The sequence below is a fragment of the Bidens hawaiensis genome, unplaced genomic scaffold (genome assembly GCF_021521415.1).
Source record: "Bidens hawaiensis isolate Kalapana, Puna unplaced genomic scaffold, B.hawaiensis_p1.1 tig00029390_1, whole genome shotgun sequence".
In the NCBI taxonomy this organism is placed as follows: Eukaryota; Viridiplantae; Streptophyta; class Magnoliopsida; order Asterales; family Asteraceae; genus Bidens; species Bidens hawaiensis.
The window spans coordinates 67,668-89,912 of NW_027494874.1; the positions used below are offsets into that span (position 1 = coordinate 67,668).

The following is a 22,245-nucleotide window of genomic DNA, read 5'->3' on the forward strand; positions in this document are numbered from 1 at the left end:
CAGATATTCCTTTTTATGAAAAAAGTTTTTCTTTCTTTTTTTAATTGTAACGTTTCTCAGTTGTACTTGTAGTTCCTTCAATAGAACTCGTCAAAATCTTCCTTCAATACAGTTTTTGTATCCTTCAATACTCGCCTGGCTCAATTATATGTTCAAGACAAGAGGACCCCTCCAATTATTAATATATATGAAATGTTTGTGATGGGGAAATCGTTGTATTTTTTCTGGTAGCTTTTGAATTATTATGCAATAATTAGGCTTTATGTGTTGGTGAACTAAGATGGTAGGGTTTAACTTGAATTTGTTGTGTTATTTGAGCATTGGGATTCTTAGAAATTTGAACTACTTGAGTACCCTGAGGTTGTTGGGCGGGATCACTTGCGTCCGTCTTTCTATGTACCGTTAACCTAGACGTTTAATTTAAGGTTATTTTTGAAATCTTGCACTAAATTATTGCAGTAAAAAGACCACTATTTCTTTTTCTTGCAACTGACCGGCTTCCTTTTCAGTCTTACCAACTTCAGGGTGGTTCCCACATGGCTACCTAAATACAAGATACAACATGTGGATATATCGAACAAATATTGAACGAATTTGATCATTAGATTATGTGCAGTGGATTTAGCTAAAAAGTTTGTTAACATGTCAAGTAGGTATTGAGACTTTAACTAACTCACTCTTTCACAAGATTATAGTGGTTAAATTAAAATCTAAATTAAAGAAAAAAATAAACAAAGTGAATGATTGGTTTTAGTGGATCCCATCTCACCTTTAACAGTCATGTTCGTTAAGGGCTTGGCGGATGAGGACCCCCACGACCCCTATTGGCGAGGGTGTGGTGGTGTGGGGGCATGAATGCGTGACATGGCATAATGGTTGATGTTCACTACACATAGTTTAATAACAGGTAGCGAGTTATTTATAGAATAACACACGTACCATAATTATAATATCTACCTATATTTTTAAAAACAAAACAATTCTTTCACATATTATTTAATTAGAGTATCCAACTAATACTATTACCATTTATAGAATTACTAACAAAGTTACAAATGTAATTTTAAATGTATTAAATGAGATTTTAAATATTTATGAATTATAAAATTTTATTTACTATTTTTTATATCTTATTAATCCATAAGGTATGTTATTACGGGATCAAATTATTCTACAAAGTACAACAAAAATGAGAATGATTTGTTTCTACACAAAAAAAAAACCCTAAAATTTTTTAAAAAAATTAATAAAAAAAATCATAACTCAATTTTTAATAAAATACAAAAATGTAAAAACACAAAAATTGTTTTCACCGTCTTTCTCGTTCTAAAAAAAACAACGGTGAGTGAAAAATATCATTGTGTCTTTTTGTTTATCATTGTATTTTGTGTTTATTTTCGTCATTGATTATATCATTTTTCCTTGATATTGTGTATTTTTTTTTCTTGATATTGTGTTATATTACTTAACAATGTGTTGTATTTTATTCAGCATTGTGTTATATTTTGCGATATATTGTGTCTTTTTTAGTTATAATTGTGTCTTTTGTTCATTTTCGTTATTGTGTCTTTGATCTCGGAATTGTGTCTTTTCGTCCATTTTTTTGTATTTTTTAAACGAGAACGATGGCGGAAACATTTTAGTTTTTTAATGTTTTTTATTTTTTATTTATATTTTAAATTATGATTTTTTTATTATTTTTTTTAATTTATTTTTAGGGGGTGTTTTGTGCGGTCACAGATTCTTCTCACACCTCTTATTATTATCTTCCTTTGTATTTTAATCTTACCATGTTATTACGTATATTATTTTTTAACCACCTATATACTACACGGGTTATATTCTAGTTAGTATAATATATATGTACATCAGATTCGTTGTTACAAAATATAAAATGCGAATGTCAGAAGGATGGAGTGTTGGACTCCACGAAATCCTGTTTATCTAGCTTTTCAATGAATAAAAATAATAGAATACAAACAAGATTTACAATCCTCCCAAAATGAGCTTCGTGCATAAACTGTAGTTGAAAAGTAGAAACTTGCGACAAAGATTCTTATCGTACACCGTGTATCTTATTATATGTATGGACTCAAGAGTCCAAAGCATAGTCTACTAAGCCACAACGCCTCACGAAGTGGCTTCAGATCACATGAGTGTGATGCTAGCGAGCACCGAAAGATCAATAAGAAAATTTGAGGAGTGACGCAGGTAAAGAAAGTTTTGTTCATGGGTAATTTGTAACCAATACATGAAACGAATATTTTCTTTCATTTTTTTACACTAAAAATGTATTTCGCCAAGCAAGTTGAGGGGTACGAAAATCCGCCCCTGCTAGCGAGAACACTGTCCCGTCATCTGATCCCAATGATGTTTTAGGCCGACGAGTTGAAATTGTCTTCTTGCTAACAAAATAGTTTAATTATTTTAAAAATTAACCCCCACACGTATATATTTCTTTTGAATGGCGACAAACGAATTATATTATAAAAGCCACTAGCAAGGAACGACACACGCAAATAAGATAGCTACATATTTTAAATAATTACACCAATTCTACCACTCCAAGCTACTTACTTTCTTCAAGCATTGTGGGAATTGATCGACAACTTATTTTTAGAAAACATCACTTCGTTCTTCGTTTCCCAAACGCACCAACTTAATAATAGCCTTACCGATTGTACCAAGCGTTTTATAACCTCTGAAGCTTGAATATGAAAGGTAAGAAGATCTGTCATGGATAACGCAAAAATAGTAGGGATGTTGCACCAAATCAAGACCATTTGCCAAATTATGGTAGCCACGTGACATGAAGTTAAAATATTATCCATTGCTTCGATCACTTCTTCAAATAATGGACACAATAATGAAGGCATCTATATAAGATAGCTGAAATCTTTATATATTACACACCAAATTTAAATTTGTCAAAATTTTAATTCTCAAACAAAATTAACCCATATTCTAACAATGTTCTCTAAAGTTTCATAGCTCTCAACACACACAACACAACATACTTACAATGAGTTGTCTCTCACAAGGCAACTCTTGATAAACTTAAAAATTACCAAGTTTAACTGTATCTACAACAGGAAGTTCATGAATCGACTAGGTGGCTGATAAGACGGATGTAATCAAGACGTCGTTAAATGTGTATGAGGGCCTTCATGCAATCTTGGCTTCATATCGAACCAAGGAGGCATTCTGGCGGGGGCGTGCATGTGTGTACGTAGGATGTGATTTAGCCTTCTATCGAGAGGGAAGTAGGGCGGCAACTAGTTGCTTTCTGGTGAGTTGCTATCACTCCTCTCCTTTCGGTTGATTCGTTACGTGTTCAGTGTGCCCTTCGCCCTCAGCTAGCTTTCTTAACCTCAAAAGCTTTACTCACCTTACGACATGAGAAATTATTTGAAATTACTAATTTTGGGTGCCTTCCTCCCATGGATGTTGAGTTTCACCAATCATAAATTAGAAGGAAGGTGTTTGATTCAAACACTTACACAATGTTTTTAGTAGTGTCATATGTCATATGCCCGCCAATTAAAATTATTCTCTCATTTGTCCCACTCACAACTCTTTAAAAACATTAATTATCTATAATCTCTTCTCTATCCTAGTCACTCTCACGAAAGTGGTCTTACGTGGTTTTTGTGGAAGAGATAAACTCTCATCTCTCACTTCCACATCACATTTTCTTTACTTCACCTCACACGCTCTCTCCTTTAAAAACATGAAAAAAAAAACCAAAAACAAAAGAAAAACAAAACAAAACATTTTATTATGGATGTTCGGGATGAAAATGATGAGCCCCCTCACCATGTCAGTTATATTTCATATATATAAGTTAAATAACAATTCTAGTCATTTTATTTATTTTTTTAGTTAAAGATAATTCCATTCTAACGGTAAATTAGCTCATTCGGCCTCCGATGGCATGCATTGCATATGGCATTCAAGTAAAATATGTATTTAATTTAATGGTATCTCAATTTTCACAAGTATCTCAAGAGAAAATATAGTTTATTCCATCATGTGAAAAATCCCCGCCTACTACTTTTTAGTCTCAAAAACCATTAGCTACCATGGGATTTCTCTCGCCCTAAGACTATGTGTTGTAGAAGATGGTTAGTTAATAAAAAAATGATGCCACGTCACTACCACGTAGGCAGTGGGATATTATCTAACGCATCGAACTTGTGTGATGGTATGGTTGGACCAAAAAAAAATCAAAAATTGTAATGACGGTGATATTGGGGTGAAGCCGGCAACACTAAAATGACGACATTTTTTTTAAGTTCTGTTTTTGAGGGTTGGGGGTTAATTAAGCACGGCAAGCTCTATTTATAGAAAATTCACAAAAATGTTTTGATTTAATTAAAAACCATAAATCACAAGTAATATATCACAAAATCCTCCTTGCGTATACAATTTTCCAAACATGTCCTTAGAAATTAGCTTTATCAAGATAACAAACTAACTTGTAACAGTCAAGCTTCATACCAGCCAATGTTTTAAGAAAAACGATGAACACTCATTCAAAAGGAAGCTACACACAATTATAAGAGATCTATGAATTCTCAAGAATTCTAAATTGCACTACACTCTAGAATGTTTGTTTCTTGAGGTAAAAAACATCGATCTTTAAAGAGTCTTGTTTAAATTCTTAAGTTTATGTAATATTTGTTTATTTCTTCTAATTTATTTATTAAACAGCATTGTACTACTTAATTCCATAAATAAAGAGTGTGCCTTTATTTATTATTTTAATTTAATTGCAACAATACTCTATTTTCATACACCGTATACATGAATTCAAATTATCTAGATTTTGAATTACATATATTCTTGGAATTTATTCATAAGAAATAACTATGAGAAAACAATTAAAAGCATACATTAAACAGTTTGAGTTGATCCAAATCTGGAAGAGAGTGAGAAATCCCATTCGACAGCGCTGGCTTTGCCTTCAAAATGCAACATTGTTTACCATCCTTTGCCCATTAACACCTGGTGATCTAAGTTCTCTTGTATTCTTTTCATTTGAAAGTATTTTCGCAAACCTAAACCAACATCCGTAAGAAACAATCAAATATACTATCAAAGTTTTTAAAAACCATTATACCATTACCAATGTTCTAACAAAGGTGTATGCATAGTGAAAAGATCTAGACAGAGCATTATATATATATATATATATTCTAATTTCTAAGAACACTAATATATATTTTATATGAACCTCGTCCTATATATACGTATTCAAATACATACCTTACAAGAGCTTGCTCATTGTTACTGCAATGATCATGTTCATTGGAAGTGCAACGATAAGGTTCGTATATGCCGGTCCCCAAATTGACCTTCGACACTGGTTTTTTCAAAAGTTCCTTGCCAACGTGCACCAGATCTTCCAAGTTCTTTCAAGTTGTAACATCCATTGAAGCCACATCTCCACTCAAAGCATCATCCTAAACCATTTCACATATGTACACACATATTTTAACTTTTGCGTGACTAAAGAGTTTTCATAAATGTTTGTAATATATATATACCTGAACACGAAGGTAATTCTCTTCCGAGTGAAGGGCCTGGAAGAGAGCAGAGAGATGATAATCAACCATATCACTACTTGATTGAGTAAATACATCTATTAATGGAGTTGAGCCGCTACTTGTTAACCACCCCAAAACTCCCCAACTAGATGATGTGCTAGCATCATACTTCTCTTCGAATTTCGGTGAGCCTGTCCCTAAGGACAATACTAGAAATCGCCCGTATTCAGTTGGTTTTATCGGAAAGAAATCAATGCTACCTTCGGTTATCTCTTGTGTCACTTCGCTTATGGCCACCAAAGTCTACAAAATGAATAATGATCAGTACAATTGCTTAATATAAACTTATAGCGAAAACTTAATATAATGATGCATTATTAATCAGTTAATTCGAATAAAACCTGACTAATATATTCTATCTAATAAAACTATTTGTTGATCAAAAGATCCATGCAACATGTTACATGCATACCGGATTATTTGCAGCCACCCCGCCATCAATAAGATTGAACTCCCCAAGTAGATTTCCTTCCGAATCTTCGGTTGCAAAAGTATGGCCAGGGAGATAAGTTGGTGCAGCTGATGTTCCGATGCATATGTCCGCTAACCATGCATCAAGACTCGGGTTTTTCTTCAGCTGGAACATGAAGTTACCATATAGATTTATTACATTTTCCAATCCTAAATTATATATGAAAACCAGTATTTCCGATACCTGATAGCTTGAGAAGATGGTAGGCTGCAATCGTCTGATATCAAACGTTGGAATAATGACATTAGTTAATGTTTCATGGAGTTGTGTCTTTCCAAGCAGTTCATAAGCAACCTCATGTAGATAAGCACCACCATACTTTGGTCCAGATAGAGCTTTGATCACTTTTTTAGCATGACCAAATGCATTGCTACAATTTTTACAACCAAAAATTGAGATGGCTTAAAAATCATGCAACTTGTTTATGTTGTTAATTAACGTACGTACTCATCATGTGGGAAGATCCTCGGAGCATGTTCAAGATAGAAGTCTGTTATATCCTTAGCTGCAAACATGGGACGGTTCTCCTCGTTAGGAGAGGTTAACATCGCTGTCACTAATCCGCCAGTGCTTGTCCCAGAAATTACGTCAAAGTAATCTGCTAGCCTTGCGTTCTCTCCATCTAGCTTCTGCAGTTGCGCTTATTTTGTTTATCGCATGTTGTGTGTAAAACATAGAGGTGTTCATCGGTTCAGTTTTCGAGTTATTCCATAAGGTTTAAACCAGTGGCGGATCTAGACGGAATTCTCAGGGGTAACGACAAAATGTTTTTTTTTTTACCATATTTCATACCATATAAACGATTGTTTTACCGTATTTCATACCATAACAAAATATTTTTAGCGTATTTCATATAATAATTTTATCTAACTTGTTAAACTGATATCATCATTTTATTGAAATTTTCGTTTAAAAAGATTGCTAATAAGATTTTGAAATTTCATCATCCAAGTTTCCTAATTTTAGAATAAAAAAAAATATAAACCCTAAATCCCTAATCAATTCCATTTTGCATTGTTTAAATATATATCCAATAAATCATAATCAATCATTCAGATATTCAGTTGCCCAAAAATAAATCGAAATTAACAATTTATAGAAACAAATTAACAATTATAATTTTATATAAAAGTAGAAGAATACCAAACTGAACAAGTATAAGTCAAAACGTGTAAGAGGTACTGACGGAACACCAATCATCGGCTACTTGGCTGTAGCGTGGAGGTCCGGTGACCGGAGGGCAACAGGGGTTGGGGTAGCGTGTGGTGGACAGTGGCTGAATGAAACTTCATTTTATTGAACGTTGATGTTGACTGTTGATGTCCGGCCCGGTCCAACCGTCCAAGTGTCCAAGCATGAAGGAACAACGAATAATAGTTTTATTTGGTTTTGGGCTTTAATTTGGTTGGGCTTAAACTTTAATTAGGCTTTAATTGGGTTTAAGTTTTAATTTGGTTGGGTTTTAAACAATTAGGGGTAACATTATATTTTTTCAGGGTTAGCGAAATGACTAAATAAAAAAATTTTTGCACCACCGACGGAAAATTGAGGGTTAGCGGGTTATGATGTAAGTCCGGCCCTGGTTTAAACCAACAAAATAAATTATATAAATTTATATTTGCATTTTAACTTTCATATATATATATATATATATATATATATATATATGAAACTTTTAGCATTATTTGTAATTGAATTTGGTTGCGATAGTATCAGCTAAAAATTATAATTTGTTATAAACCTTTTCTTTTTTCTGAAAAAGTAATTTTTTTCCCATCTTTCACACTTCGTCTCAAGTTAAACCAGAACTCACAACAATTTGATCGTAAGGCATGCACCTTTACCAATAAACCAAGCTAATAGTTGTAATTTGTGATAAAACTTAAATAACCACGAGTATTTTCAACGTGCCCTTTAAAAAAAAAACTATTTTATGCGTTTTTTTCGGGTTATTCGGTTTGAATCGAATTCAAATTTTGTGAAACAAAGCTCAAAACCATTACTAGTTTATAACACACTGAAATGTTTTATCAGTTTTGATTTGGTTTAATTTGTTTAAACTAGCTTTCATCCGAATAAAAGCATTGTAAAAATATATGTTTACCTGAAGTTGGGTTTCTAAGAAGCTGAGTATAACGCTTGGGATAATTCCTCGTACTCCACCTCCGTCAATGCTTAAGATGGTGATCAAGTTTCCATATGTTGGTCGTTGTAAAGGCACTCTTGGTGATTCTTTAGAAGGCATAATGGATAATTAATGTTACAAGGTTAATTTCTTATAAATTATACAGTTTGGAACACGTTTGTTTTTGAAGAGTCGAATGAATTGGGTGAGTATTTATAGTGTTGAAGAAGATCCAAACGGATCATTAATCGGGTTCGGATTGTGTTCTCGTATAAGTGTCAAAGAAGTCGGTTTTGGTGACACAAGAAAACAACTTTCGGGTCAAAAAATGGATACTGCAACATATATACATTTGTTACGCTTGATGTCATGCAGTTGCTGACTATTTAGGTGATAAACGATACCGTTTAAACAATCGCATTGAAAGGGTGTGTTTTTATTTCCTTGATTTATATATTACTAGTCTTGTAAGTAAAAAAATAAAATTCAACAACGAAACAAGTATAAGTAGTAAAAATTATGATATAAATAAAAAAAATTTGGAGCAGGCTAGCACGGTAAACCCGTCTACCAACTATAGGAAAATGATTTAACTTTCCAAAACTTACAAAATATGAGAATCCGATAGGCGCTCCGTGATCAAGGATAGAATAGTCCATCAAGTGAAAGTCATCTTACAATAACGTGCATGAACATGTATGACCAAGTAACGACATTAGGTAACTCTGCTAATTAGTTAAGATCCAAAAAGTTACATCTCGAGCAAATAAACAAAATATTATTTAATTGTGTTATATATATTAACACAAATATGACGTTCGAAATAAATAATTATTGGAATATACTATAAGAGATAACTCATGACCTGAGCCGAGCCGAGCCGAGCTAGAACAAGCTTGCGCGCGACTCGGTTTTAAGTCAAGCTGGCTTGGATCAGTTTAAAAAGAAACTTAAATAATGTTTTTTTGATAAATAAAACTGAAAAATATTGTTTTTTAACATTCGCGCGATTTGTTCAAGAATATGTTAATAGAATGAACAAAATATATAGAAAAGATATAGTTCTTCAAACCGATTTTAATCAAGAAAACTAACATAAACCCATATGAATCAACAATTTTTAAACCCATTGAATAAAAGGTTTAATCCATAGAAAAAAATATCTAATACTCCTTCCGTCCCTTCGAAAGTGTCTACATTTCCATTTTAGTTTGTCCCATTGCAAATGTCTACTTTTAAAATTTATTAACTAATTTCCATGTTTACCCTTACACAAATACAATCATTGAAACTTTTTAAATTTTGTCTTTTTATATATGTAAGGGGCATTATAGTCATTTGTCGAGCAAAAGTGTAATAATTCAAAGTTTCTTAAAATTTGTGTTTTTCAAACCATGACACTTGTTATGGGACGGAGTGAGTATTTCTTATATACATGGACATACATACATACATATATATATATACATATATGTATAGTAAAATAAAATAAAGGTAAAGTAACTTGAGTGAATCTGATCAAGCTAAACAAGTCAAATCGAGACGAGCTATCAAGCGATCCATCATTGGCACAGGATGAACTTGGTTACAAACCAAGTCGACTCTCTTTGCTTAATTTCAAACCAATTCTATTCCAGCAAACTGTTTTTGACCTTTTACTGAACGAACTTCAAGCCACAAGTTCATTTTTCGTACGACCCTCATTTTTTCTATTAGTACATAGAATAAAAAAGTCTGGAAAGCTGGAAGGCTTACAAAAATTGTGTGCGTACGTTATGAAAGGATTAATCTGAAAACAAATAGGCACAAAAAATAAAAATAAAAATAACTCCTACATGTTTTTAGAGGTCTGTTTTTCTGGTTCTGTTTGTATCTTTGTCTTGGCTCGTCTAGCTTCTTACTAGATGGGTTTTTTCTTAGTAAAATATTTTACGTTAAAATAAAATAAACTCCTACATGCCTTAAACTTTCCTAAATCTTTACTTTCGTTTATTACGTGACTAAAACTCTCAATTACTTAAATACTTAAATAGTATTAACATTAAGTAGACATCTAACGAATTTTAGGGTTTGAAATTTTATATAATATAAAGTAAAAGGGCTTAAAGGTTTTCATAGGATAAAGTCAGAATCGCGTAAACAACCTATTAGTCAACCGTCAAAGTGAAATATTCTAAGCCAAAATCGATAATAGTGTCATGATTTTGAGAAGTGTGCCGTGATCTCAAAAAGGTTGCGCGCTCTTGTACGTACATCAACATCTTGGATATTGTTTGTTGGTGTCAGGATTCCAATGTAATATAATGTTATATACCATTATCCTCATGTGAGGGTAACGTTGATAAGTTTAACACCTAGAATTAATGAGATTAGTTATATCAAATTTATTTGCAAGTGAAAACAAAATTATTTGACTAATCAAAGATTTAGCCTGACCACAAAAACGAAAAACACAATTCTCTCTTTATTTAAGAACACTTATGAATGCTTATAACATAATGTAAAATCAAGCAACGACTTTTTTTATTTAAAAAAATGGACAATTTGGATTTTAATGATCCTAACATTTTGCAATTGACGAATAATAATCTCATGTCAGAAAATAACTATCACCAACCCCAAGTTTCACACTAATTGTATTCATTAGACCTACATTAAAAAAAACTTAGCGTCGTTAAGTTTCTTCAAAATTCAAACTGATGTTTTAAGACTTTGATCTCGGAATGAGGATACGAGTCGATTGGTGTAAAACTTACCTTGAAACAGTGCTTCAAATGGCTTGGCTTTTTGTTAATTGAAAGTTTAGACACCTAAATTGAAGCACAGTTTCGTTGTTTGGACCACCATTTCGAGGTAACTTTTACATCAATTAACTCGTATACGCATTCCGATCAAAAGCCCTAAAACATCAGTTAGAAATTTGATTAGTGTGAAAGTTGGGACCAGTAACAACTATTTTCTAAGATGTGATTATTATCGGCCAAATGTAAAAAAATGGGATTACTAAAATCCAATTAAAAAAAAACGCTTACTTTATTATGACTTAAATATATAACAAAATGTTAGGGTGGTTGGGCGCCTTCAAGTTCAAGCTACGGGTACCATCGGCTATCGGGTTTTAATTCTTCATGAACGCCAACGCAAGCTCATCAGGTGGGGGATTTGACTTACGATTTCGGTTCACAAACTCGGAGATGAAGCCGATAAAGTTGAACGATATAGCAATTGATTTTCTTTTAAATATCGTTGTTAAATTTTTTATTTTCAGTTAAACGAGATTTAATTAATAAGTATAAATAAACATATAAATTTTTAATTACGTATAGGAATTTGAAAACTTATCTAGTTATCTATGATAAGGGTTTAGTAGTATATATAGTTGAAAAATTCAATGGATCATCACCGATGAGGTGGTCATATATAGAAGCGGCATTGACATTATCTCCTAGGTTGTTAACTTGTTATGAAGGTGTCATATAGCCGCCATGCAATCTAGTTTTGAAGACTTCGATCATTAGAGTTGTTGCAGGCTTTCATCACCAAGCTTATCTCCAAGCCACCGAACAAATAACAACTTCATCTTCCATATCTTTTTTTTTCAAGACTGAGAAAACATTTGATAGAAAGAAATAAAATGTCAGTAGGGCACCCTGATGGATATTCAACAGTCTAAGAATTTTGAATTGCGAACTAAGTTTGTGGGCCCTTAATGGTAATAGCATGAATGCACGATATAAGTAATAACATTAAACAAAACAATACTATTAATTACATCTTGCACATGTCAAAAACGGCCCTAAACTAAACCATTAAGTCCACAAATTATTAGTCCAACCAAGAAGAATATGTATAAATAGGGCCGTCCAAACCGCTCGTCGCTCGAACTCGCTCGCTTGAAAATTGCTCGTTCGTTTTTTCGCTCGATTGTAAACGAGCCGCTCTGCTCGGTTCGGTTTGTAAACGAACCAAGCAACGAGCAAGGGTTCGCTCGGTTCGGTTCGGCTCGAATATTTTTAGTTTGTTTTATTATTTATATATATATATTTAATTTTATTAGTAATATTGAAATATTAATTATTTACTGTGAGCACACTTGAAATATGAAATAAATAGAAAATAATATTAGTTGCCAGCACAAATGTGGTCAAACCCTAAATGACCAAATTTCACAATATGTATTGCCCTACTCCTATGTATCCACGATTTAATGGCCACGCCGTCACCATCCATCAACACTTTCATTTGAACCAAATCTCTTAAGTGCAAATCTGCATCAATTCAAACCAGCGCCATCACAGCATCAGGCTGTCACCCTCTCTGTCCACACGTCACAAACTCACAATCCATGCCACGGCTCCACTCTTCTCTATCCGCGCCGTTGAATTGGAGAATCCTAATCGGAATCGCACGCTAACGGCTATTCACAGGCTACTCTTCGTCTTAAGGTTGTAGTCCTTTCGTATTCTTCATTCCAATCTGAGCGAAAACGAGCCGAGCCGAGCCGCTCGGTTTCAATTCGAGTGAGTTCGAGCAACGCTTTCTTGCTCGTTTACTTAAATTTGAACCGAGCCGAGCCGCTCGGATACAATTCGAGCCGAGTTCGAGCGAACCCTCGCTCGGTTCGACTCGGTTCGTGAACAGCCCTATGTATAAATATATTATGCAGTTTTCATTTTTCATCAATAAATACACTAAATAGTAGTTTTTAAACTTTTAATAATGTCTTCATTGTTAAACACATGTATTCACAAATCACAAGGGAATTTTTTTAAAACTATTTAGATGTAACTATTTAAAAGTCCTCTTATAATACAAGAGCAGTTTAAAACATTTCAATCATAAGAGTCAAAACATTATGTAGGTCCTCTTTAGATGGATCTAACAACTTTACTCGAATCAATCCATGTTGTTAGCTAGCGGAAATCACTAACAACACTCGAATCTCGGATATTAGTTTTTAAGAAAAAGGAAGAAAGATGGAGTTGAAGATAGGTGTTTGGTATAGACAAATCTCTTTATTTCCATGAAAGTGTTTTTGAATTATGAAAGGTTGGTGAAGAAATGGGTTAAGTGACCCTTTATACAGGGTCCCCCATTTCTCCAAGTTTACACAACAAGATACAAAATAAACGTACCGAGGTGCGTAATACGCCGACTCTAAGCAAATATAAAGACATACACAATCCTAAAACTAATATAGAATATTGGCCCTACAATCTCCCTCTAGGATTGAGTATGTCCATGAACCTTCATCAAGTTCCTTGCTTCGTCTTTATTTCTTGAAATCTAGTACTTTCCTTGATCTAAGAGCTTGAACGACATTGGATCATGGAAAATTCTTTATTTTTTGATCTTGAACTTCAATCTTATTTTCTGGGAAGGATCGACAACGACAAATTTTAAAAACATCAGACGCGGGAGGCTCGACATCTAATTTTCCTTTGTTGACTTTCTTGTGCCGACTTGTTTATTTGCTTTGTCCTTCGACTGATCTTCAGACACGATCAGTTCATTTTTGGGTTCAACCGCCAACTGTCATGTTCTTGTTTCTTTTAAGCGCTTCAGCATCGGCAACTTCAATCTCTGCAGCCCATGACACTTGATCTTGATCTACATGTTCATGTAATGCTGCACAAAACTTAGAGCGAATAAGATTCGTTCTCAGACCCTCTTGAGGGTCAAAGAAGAATTTTCTTTTTCAAAGCATGCTCTTGGTTTGAAGTATTTGCATAATAACTCTGAAATTTTATTTTATATGACTTCTCACAAAATATCAATTTCAGTCCCTCAACTTGTAAATGATTTGTTTAAGTTCCAGGTTTCCAAAGAACTTTGTATGAACGACCTTGACAACAAAATACATGATTTTTCCTAAAACAAAGATTTTAACAAAATATGTACAAACACATAGAAACATAAAATCTTTTTAGAATTTTCATATATTATAATATTTCGAATATATATATATACATAATATTTTAAAGTTGAAACAAAAAATAAAACAAGAAAAATGAAAAAGATATGAGTAAAAATTAATATTATATAATAGTAATATTATATTTATAGAATTTTCTAATGACTTTAATATTTTTGCGAGAAAGATCACAATATGGAATCACATTGATCGATAACGTCCTAGATCACACTTTTATTTGGATATTATTATGCCAAAAACCCAAAGTCGATTGTAGATATATTTTGTCCACTTTAAACTTTACAAGTATTTTAATGTCACCGTGATATGTTAAGGTATGAATTAGGCACAATACTTACGCGGTCCCCTTAATCCTACATGTTACAAAATCCATCATTCCTCAGGCATAGTTTGTGTTCATCAGTATCACCTCAAATTAACTCCGACCCTCTAATGATTGATCAAAACATTTTGAGCTTATATAAACTTTTGCAAATTTCTTTCAAACAATGTTAAAGGTTGAACCATGGACTTACTAGCCATACGGACTTACACGCCTTTATATAAAGTGTTTAGGACTAACTTGTTTGCCCCACATTACGTGGTTCTAATATACCCCTTTTTTGTTTGATAAATTATCAACATTTTTGTTGTTGATTTTTGAATACTTTTTGAGCATTTTGCAGTTTTTCTGTTTTTTCAATAATTTTTTACATTTTTCAATATTTGAAACCAAAGCAAGAAATAATTGTTGGGAAAGTTTAGTTCGAGGCATAGCAAGTTTCGACTCAAATTTCAAAGAAATAAAACTTCTATCGGCACTAGTATCAAATAAAATAGAAGCCATATGATAGTTCACCAACAACATACCGTTCACGACATCGTTTGCCACTTGAGCTTGATTTGCATTCATCATAAAAGCTCGCCCTTGGTTGCCATGGTTGACTTGAGGTGCTTGTTGTGGAGGTGGAGGTGGTGCTTGGATTTATTGGATGGGTTGAATGAGTGGTGCATGGAGTTGGGGTTGGTAAGTTTGTACTTGGTAGGCTTGGGTTTGGTAATAGGGTACGGTTATGGTTTGGGCTTGGTTTGCAAAAGTTAAACGTGGGCAATTGTTGCGAAAATGGTTAGGATCTCCATAATTGAAGCAAGCTCGGGGTTGTTGGGGTTGGTTTTGTGGGTAGTGTGCGTAACGGTTTTGGGAATTTTGGGGTGTGGTTCTTGGTTGGTTAGGTTGGGTTTGTTGTGCGGATCGGCATGAGGTGTTGAGATGACCATAACGGTTACAAATAGTGCATTGGCGACATGGTAAGTGTGATGGGTGGTGGCGTTGACAATTGTTACATAATGGAAAAGTATCGGTATAGGGCCTTCGGTTTTGTTGAGGAGCTTGGGTTTGTTGTTGAGGTTGGGTAACGGCAAAGTTTCGGTAGTTGGATTTGGGTTTCTTCTTATTGTTGTTGTTGTGACGGGAAGAATTGGAGTAGTTAATGGCTTGGGTGCGGGTTCAACCTTGACTCACGGTGCGGGCTCGGGCATGGCTTTTTCACTCGGTTTCTTGAGGGTTAAAGTACCCGCCTTCACATGATTTTCCGATAGCGCACCGGCTAAAGTGATGGCGTTCTCAAGATTCACGGGTTTGCTACTCATAACTGTCACACCCCAAAATCGTTAACTTGGCAACGAAAGACTTAATTTTGTTAATTTGGGTGGTGACAACCGCTGTTAAGCCAATCATATTCAATATAATGAACCATTAGTTGGACTTTATTAAATATCATAGTTTTACACGTGTCAAACATGCACGGTTCTATTTTAAATTACAAGTCCAACTATCATTCATTCAAACGCACAACACCATTTTCCCGAATCCTTCACGAAGCATCTATTTTCTTCATTTACCTGAAAAGTATGTTAAAATAATTTTGTCAACACGAATGTTGGTGAGTTTCTCAATTAAAAACCGGGATGTAACAATTCTCAACCTTACTCCCATTTATTCATCATTCTTATCAATGATAAAATTTTTGTTATTCACCATTCTTTTCAATGGGAATTTAATTTCCACTTTTCCAAACATAGCTATATATTTCTTAAACAAAACGTGTTAGTTGTAAACGAGCAAAGAGTACAACACATGTATGACTATCATTATAATAAACTCGAAACATACCAAAATCAAAATATTCCCACCTTTTCAGCCAGAGCGACTGGAAGAGTGGGGGGCGTCGCCCCGATAGATCTACCAATATTTTTAGGCCCTTTCCCTAGGTTAACGGTTTTTTCTTTTATAATGACTTGTCCCATTTAACACAATTTGTAAAATATATAGTCATTTTCTTTACATACTTTTCCTCCAAAAACATTTATAAATCATTAAAACATTTAAAAGTGGGGATTTTACGAGAAAACTCACCTTTACCTCAGCTCAAATAACATTTATGTGTGATAACATGCCAATCATCAAGATCTTATTAATAGTCATCCAAATGATTACCTGATTCCTCCTCGCGTACGGTTCGAGTCTATAAATCTGCTCAAAACCCGCATGCAATGTGATCCGGGTATACCAACGCGTTAGTTTTTGCGGCACGAACGTTTCTCCGGTCTCGGATCGTCCATACGATACCTCAAAACCATCTAAATTTCTGATCATCGATCCCTTCGGTGGAATCAAAGATCTATATGTTACGAAGGTTCACCAAAAATTTCAGCTCGATCCGATGGTCCGATCTCCGGGAATCTACATTTCTTCAGAGCTGCGTTTTCAAAATCCGCCCAGCGAGCTGAACACTAAAACGGGTTTAGAGACCCAGCTTAAGCAACTCCGATCCTCATCTCCACCGTTTAAAATAATTATCTATGGGTTATGAACCGTCTGTAAAAATATCAAGATGATCTGACCGTTAGATCTTTAGTTATTGACCGATCTCACCGCGTTCGGGACGTCGAAAAATGGTTCCGGGTAGAAGACGGGCTTCGGCCGCCACCGGACCACCGCGTCTGTGACATTCGTCAATTTCGGGTCTCGTTTGTATTCGTTTTTGTATTCGTTTATCATGTAAACCGACCCATTTTGTAAACCAAAGCTTATGATATAATCAAAATGATGGATTTTATGTTACAATATTGTTTTACACTTGTTGGGTCTTGAAAACATTCTTTTTGGTCCTTAAAACTCCTTAAAATGACTTAAACCAAACTTTGGGGACTATTATTGCCATTTACCAAAAACTTGTTTGACCATTTCAACCATCACATGCATCTTTACCCTATTTGTATGAACCATACTCTTACCATTATAAAAGCAAGGCTCTATACACCATTTTGGTTGTTCATCTTCTCCAAAATCTCTCTCAAATCCAAGTATTCATCTTCAACATTTTGTTATTTTGATTTCTTAAGGTCAACTAACTATAGTCTTTCATTTTAACTTGTTCATCTAATATTACTAACACTTGAATATGGTGGTACAACATATATATAATACACACCCCTTATTTCCTTTATTTGTTACTTCGCCGACTCCGGTTGGTTAAGTTTCGAATGTCATAAGGCAAGGCTTCATGGAGGACTTCGTGTTCTTGATATATATATACACACACATAACTTATTATACATATCACTTATGACTAACTTCTAAACCTTTTAGTTTGTTCATCTTATTTACAAGTTCCATGGTGTGGGTATGTATAAGACTAACCTCGGTTTAACCGAAACTAGTCCAAACCGGAAACCGAACTTTTGTTTACTAGTTTTGTTAAAATGGTTGTTTAAACATGTTTATTGCTAGATTTGAGTTTCAAAAATCATTTTTACAAGTTCTTTGATATTAAGCATATGGAATCCATCTATGAACTCGTTGGGAGATGGAAACCGAACTAAACCGAAACTGTTGCTTAAAAGACTTGTAGTTAACTTTTTAGTTGTAAAATTTAAGTTTTCTTCATTTATAAACCAATATACAAGTTCTATGATATTTGGGCATGTAGAAACCATCTATGAACTATTTGTGTGATGGAGACCGAACCAAACCGAACTATACCGACTTTTACTCGCTTAAGACACACAAGTGTGTTTTTAGCTATCAAGACTTGTATATTTCTTTAAAAATAGTTTACAAACTGATTTTAATTATTTTCTTAAGTACTTGGAATTGTTGGATCCAACTTGATCTCATCACATAGTTTGGACCGACAAAACCGAACACTCGCTTAACGTGCGTTGTTAGTTCTAAACAATAGATCTACATACTTGGTTAAGTGTTAGTATATTTTAATGAGTTATCTAATAACAATTACTATGTTGGAAAGTTGACTTTGGGTTTGACCATTTGTCAAGACCCGAATCGACAACCCGAACACTCGTTAAAAACCCGTTTTAGTATCTTTGTCCCAAAAGAACTTGCATTTTAGCATTTTTCCCACCTTATTACTTAACATTGGTTAAGTAAATATTAAGGTTAGATACTTTAACCCGGTTTCGAGCAAACTTACATTTTTAAAGGTTTGTTATTATAAATTTTTAAATAGTTACATTTTAAACCTTGAACTTTAATTGTTTACTTTTTGCAACAATTATTTTATTTAAAGATCTTCAAGACAACCATTCTAAATCCAAGATTTTATTGTCATTTAGGCCTTGCTCGTTAAACTTCATCCATCCGGTTATTCATCTTTTACCGATCAAGTTTTATACTTGAACGTGAGTAACTTTATACCCCGTTTTCTATCTTTTGTTTTGGGGTGACATTTCATACTTATTAAAATCAAATGCTTTATACTTGAGTCTTAAACCACAAACGTTGTTGTATACTTTACTTGAATAATTGCTCGATTTGGTGTTCTATGCTTATATGCCTATGTGTTTATCGCTTTCGGTTGGTGGAATCTATAAATCCTAGACTACTTGGCATCCCCTTGTAGCAAGGTGTGACGTAATGCAATTAACGATATTCTATTAAATCCTAGACTACTTGGCAATCCCTTGTAGCTAGGTGGCGCTAACGTAATTCTATTAGCGATTGTCAATTTATCCAAGTTTATAGCTATTATTTATGGTTTTGTATACTAGTTATGTGGCTTTTCATACTATATATCAATTATTCAAACTTATGAATTGCTCACCAACCTTTGTGTTGGCAACTTAATTTTATGAAATGTTACAGGTTTGCATCTAGGTTGATTATGGAGTTCGGTGAAGAAAATGACACAAATACCGTTAGGATATTAGCAAAAATGAATAATATTTTATTAGCTATATTTTGCTATATTTTGTTGTATTTGACTTATGAATATTTGGTTATGTGACATTTTCGATGTTGTGAAATGAAATGAGTTTGTTAAATATTGTCGCTTTAAATAGTGTCATGCGCTTATGGGCAATCGTTACACCTCGGCATGTTCCGCCGCCTTTGGTCGGGGTGTGACAGCGTCGGACCACCACCGGCCACCGTCGGCTGCCGCCGGACCGCCATCGGCCGCCAGCTACCTTGCCGGAAACCTCTAACCTCTCTCTAACTCTCTCTCTAAAATGCAGAAAATAATATTGAAATGAATGTAAAGTGGGGGTAGGCCCACTTATATAGTGTGGTTTTAAACGCATTTTGCGATCGCGTTTCGGTATCTCGCTCCAACGAACCCGCTACTTAAAGTGACGTTATGTTTTCCAAATATATTTCGTCAAAATACTTATTCTTATTCCGTTCTCGACTTAAATTGGTCTCGTTTACTTATTATTTCCGTTAATAAGTTATTGACGATCGTTACCCAATGTCGGTTCCGTGTTATTTCGAACTAAATAAAACTAGTGTTGTTGTTTTTCCCGAAAACAACTCATCCAAACTTACGTGTCTATTTGACTTCCTTTATCTAAATAATAAACCTTAAATACGGAGATAATATCAACTTTTACAAGCTCATCGGTACATGTGCTTTGACGATCGTGTTCGAAAATACTAATTTACATTTTCCCGCTTCGTTATAACTCAGAATTGAGCCACGTTTTCGGATGCGTTCTCGGTTTTCGATCCTCTAAAAGATTCAAATGAATTCACCCCTAGAAACTTTCTCGAATGTCAGGTTGGAGTTTTACACGTTTAACCGAATACGTTCGTTTCTTCGTCATTTATCACTGGAAATTCTTTATTCCGTCTCACTTTTCACAAGTTTTACAATGTATATATTCCATTCATTCTTAGCTTAAAATAATATATTTAACTTATAGGTCTTAGTCTTCACTTAATCCAGCCTAAACATGTCTTAAACTCGTTTATGGAATATAATAATACTTTTTATTTTGCCGGGTATCACATTCTCCCCATCTTATTTGAATCTCGTCCTCGAGATTTGAATGAGCATAGAGGATATAACATTCTAATGCTTTGCTTCAACTTGCTATCTTGTAAGTAACTTACCATTATATAAATTTTCAAATTCTTTATCGTCACTAGGTGCACGTTTCTGATTTGAATAAAATATTTAGTCGGTATTAACGACAATATCTCTTCTTGATCGTATGGTTATCTTCCCTGAGATGACAGCGTTAGCTACCTATCATTGTATGGAATTTTCTATCAAGATCCTTAACTAACTCCATATCATAAGTCAAGTAGTTATTCTTATGAGTGCAACTGTGCTGTGCATAAGCACATACTCTACTTCATTATGTAAGCACACACCAAAACTTTGATAAGTCTATCAAAGTAAACTACCAGATCTTACCTCTAGTTTAAGCACTGGTTCTTTGTGGTTAATCTTATCTCTGACATGAGGAGGAATTTATCTTGCCGATATCCGCATCCATATAACTATTCTTCTAAGTTAGTCTTTTCCGAAATGATAGCAGCCGGTCTTCAGACGGACTACTACAATTCTGTGCATTCCGCGTTCTTGAAAAGAGATTTATGCAAACGCTTTCTCTTTATGACGAGTCGTAAATAATTTTGTCCTACGATTATCTCTTAGAGTCTAAGGAATCAATTACACTTTAAGCACAAACATTCATTCAGTATTACATAAATGCTAAATGTCATTATACAGAAGAACCTAAACATTTAATATTTCTCTACCATGAAAGGTTGGTAAATATTGTACGCTGGAGTCAAATAGATTATGAAAACAATGATGTCACAATAGGGTCAAAGAATTTGTAGACGTAGCTACAATGATACTTAAGGATCTTAGAATATTCTGGTTGCAAACGTTGCACGGTATTCGAAGAATATGAAATTGATGAATATACAAAGGATAACACCTTAACACTATCTTTGATTGACAAGGAGTTGTTGCTCATTAATGTTTTCCAAGAATGCAATCGGGATCAAATATGGAAGGTAAGTCTTTCACATAATTCAACATCACTATATACAATTCGGCGTGACTATATATAGTTTGTTGTGACTATGTTTATGAACGTGGTTTGCATATATACTTTACCAGGGAATGGTATACGTGATCAACTAATTACATGGAGTTGTGTGTGAACTACTATCACACTTTGTTATAGCATAAGTACTAGGTATATCTTAATATGACTTCACAATACATGCATCCGATTAAGATTTATTTTCTAGTGTCAAAAGTATTGTATAATACCCTTTAACATATGATTGGGTGTGCTTAAATATATATATTTATTATTATTATCTAAGCACACCAAGCACACAATTTCATTAGAGTTTTCAAATTTTCACAATGACGATCTTTTAGTGCAAAATACTTCGGTGTATGATTCTTCGATTATGTAACTTCCTAAGAAGTATAAGTCACAATATAAATTTGAAAATTTTACTGGTAATACATTCGTTCCATATTACTTAATGTTTCTCTAGCTAAGGAATAGGTCGACTTGCCGTTGAACATTAGTAAATCACATTTCTTTTTGTGTTCGCGTGTAAGTCTTACGAGACTATACTCATCTTTAACTGCAAAGAAGCGTAGACAAAATAAGACGTTGATCCGCTACTGTCAACAACAACCATCATTATGTGTTAAAGTGGCAACACTATGATGTTATAAGGGAATGACAAAATTTGTGTATATACGCAATACAACTAAAAATGTAAATTCAATGGTAGTTAATAGCAACAAGGATGGGGTCCCATTACATTAGACCAACTTATTCA

The 22,245-nt window shown here is 33.9% G+C and overlaps 1 protein-coding gene across 1 annotated transcript; it reads right to left on the bottom strand.

Moving 5' to 3' along the window:
• Window positions 1-4,908: 4,908 nt before the first annotated feature.
• Window positions 4,909-8,328, bottom strand: LOC143578903 (patatin-like protein 2). Its single transcript, XM_077062355.1, has 6 exons — window positions 8,186-8,328; window positions 6,529-6,710; window positions 6,022-6,451; window positions 5,550-5,852; window positions 5,269-5,465; window positions 4,909-5,060 (listed from the first exon to the last, which is right to left on the bottom strand). Exons 1-5 carry the CDS (start codon window positions 8,324-8,326, stop codon window positions 5,418-5,420), a joined length of 1,104 nt encoding a protein of 367 aa, XP_076918470.1. The 5' UTR covers window positions 8,327-8,328; the 3' UTR covers window positions 4,909-5,060; window positions 5,269-5,417.
• Window positions 8,329-22,245: the final 13,917 nt, after the last annotated feature.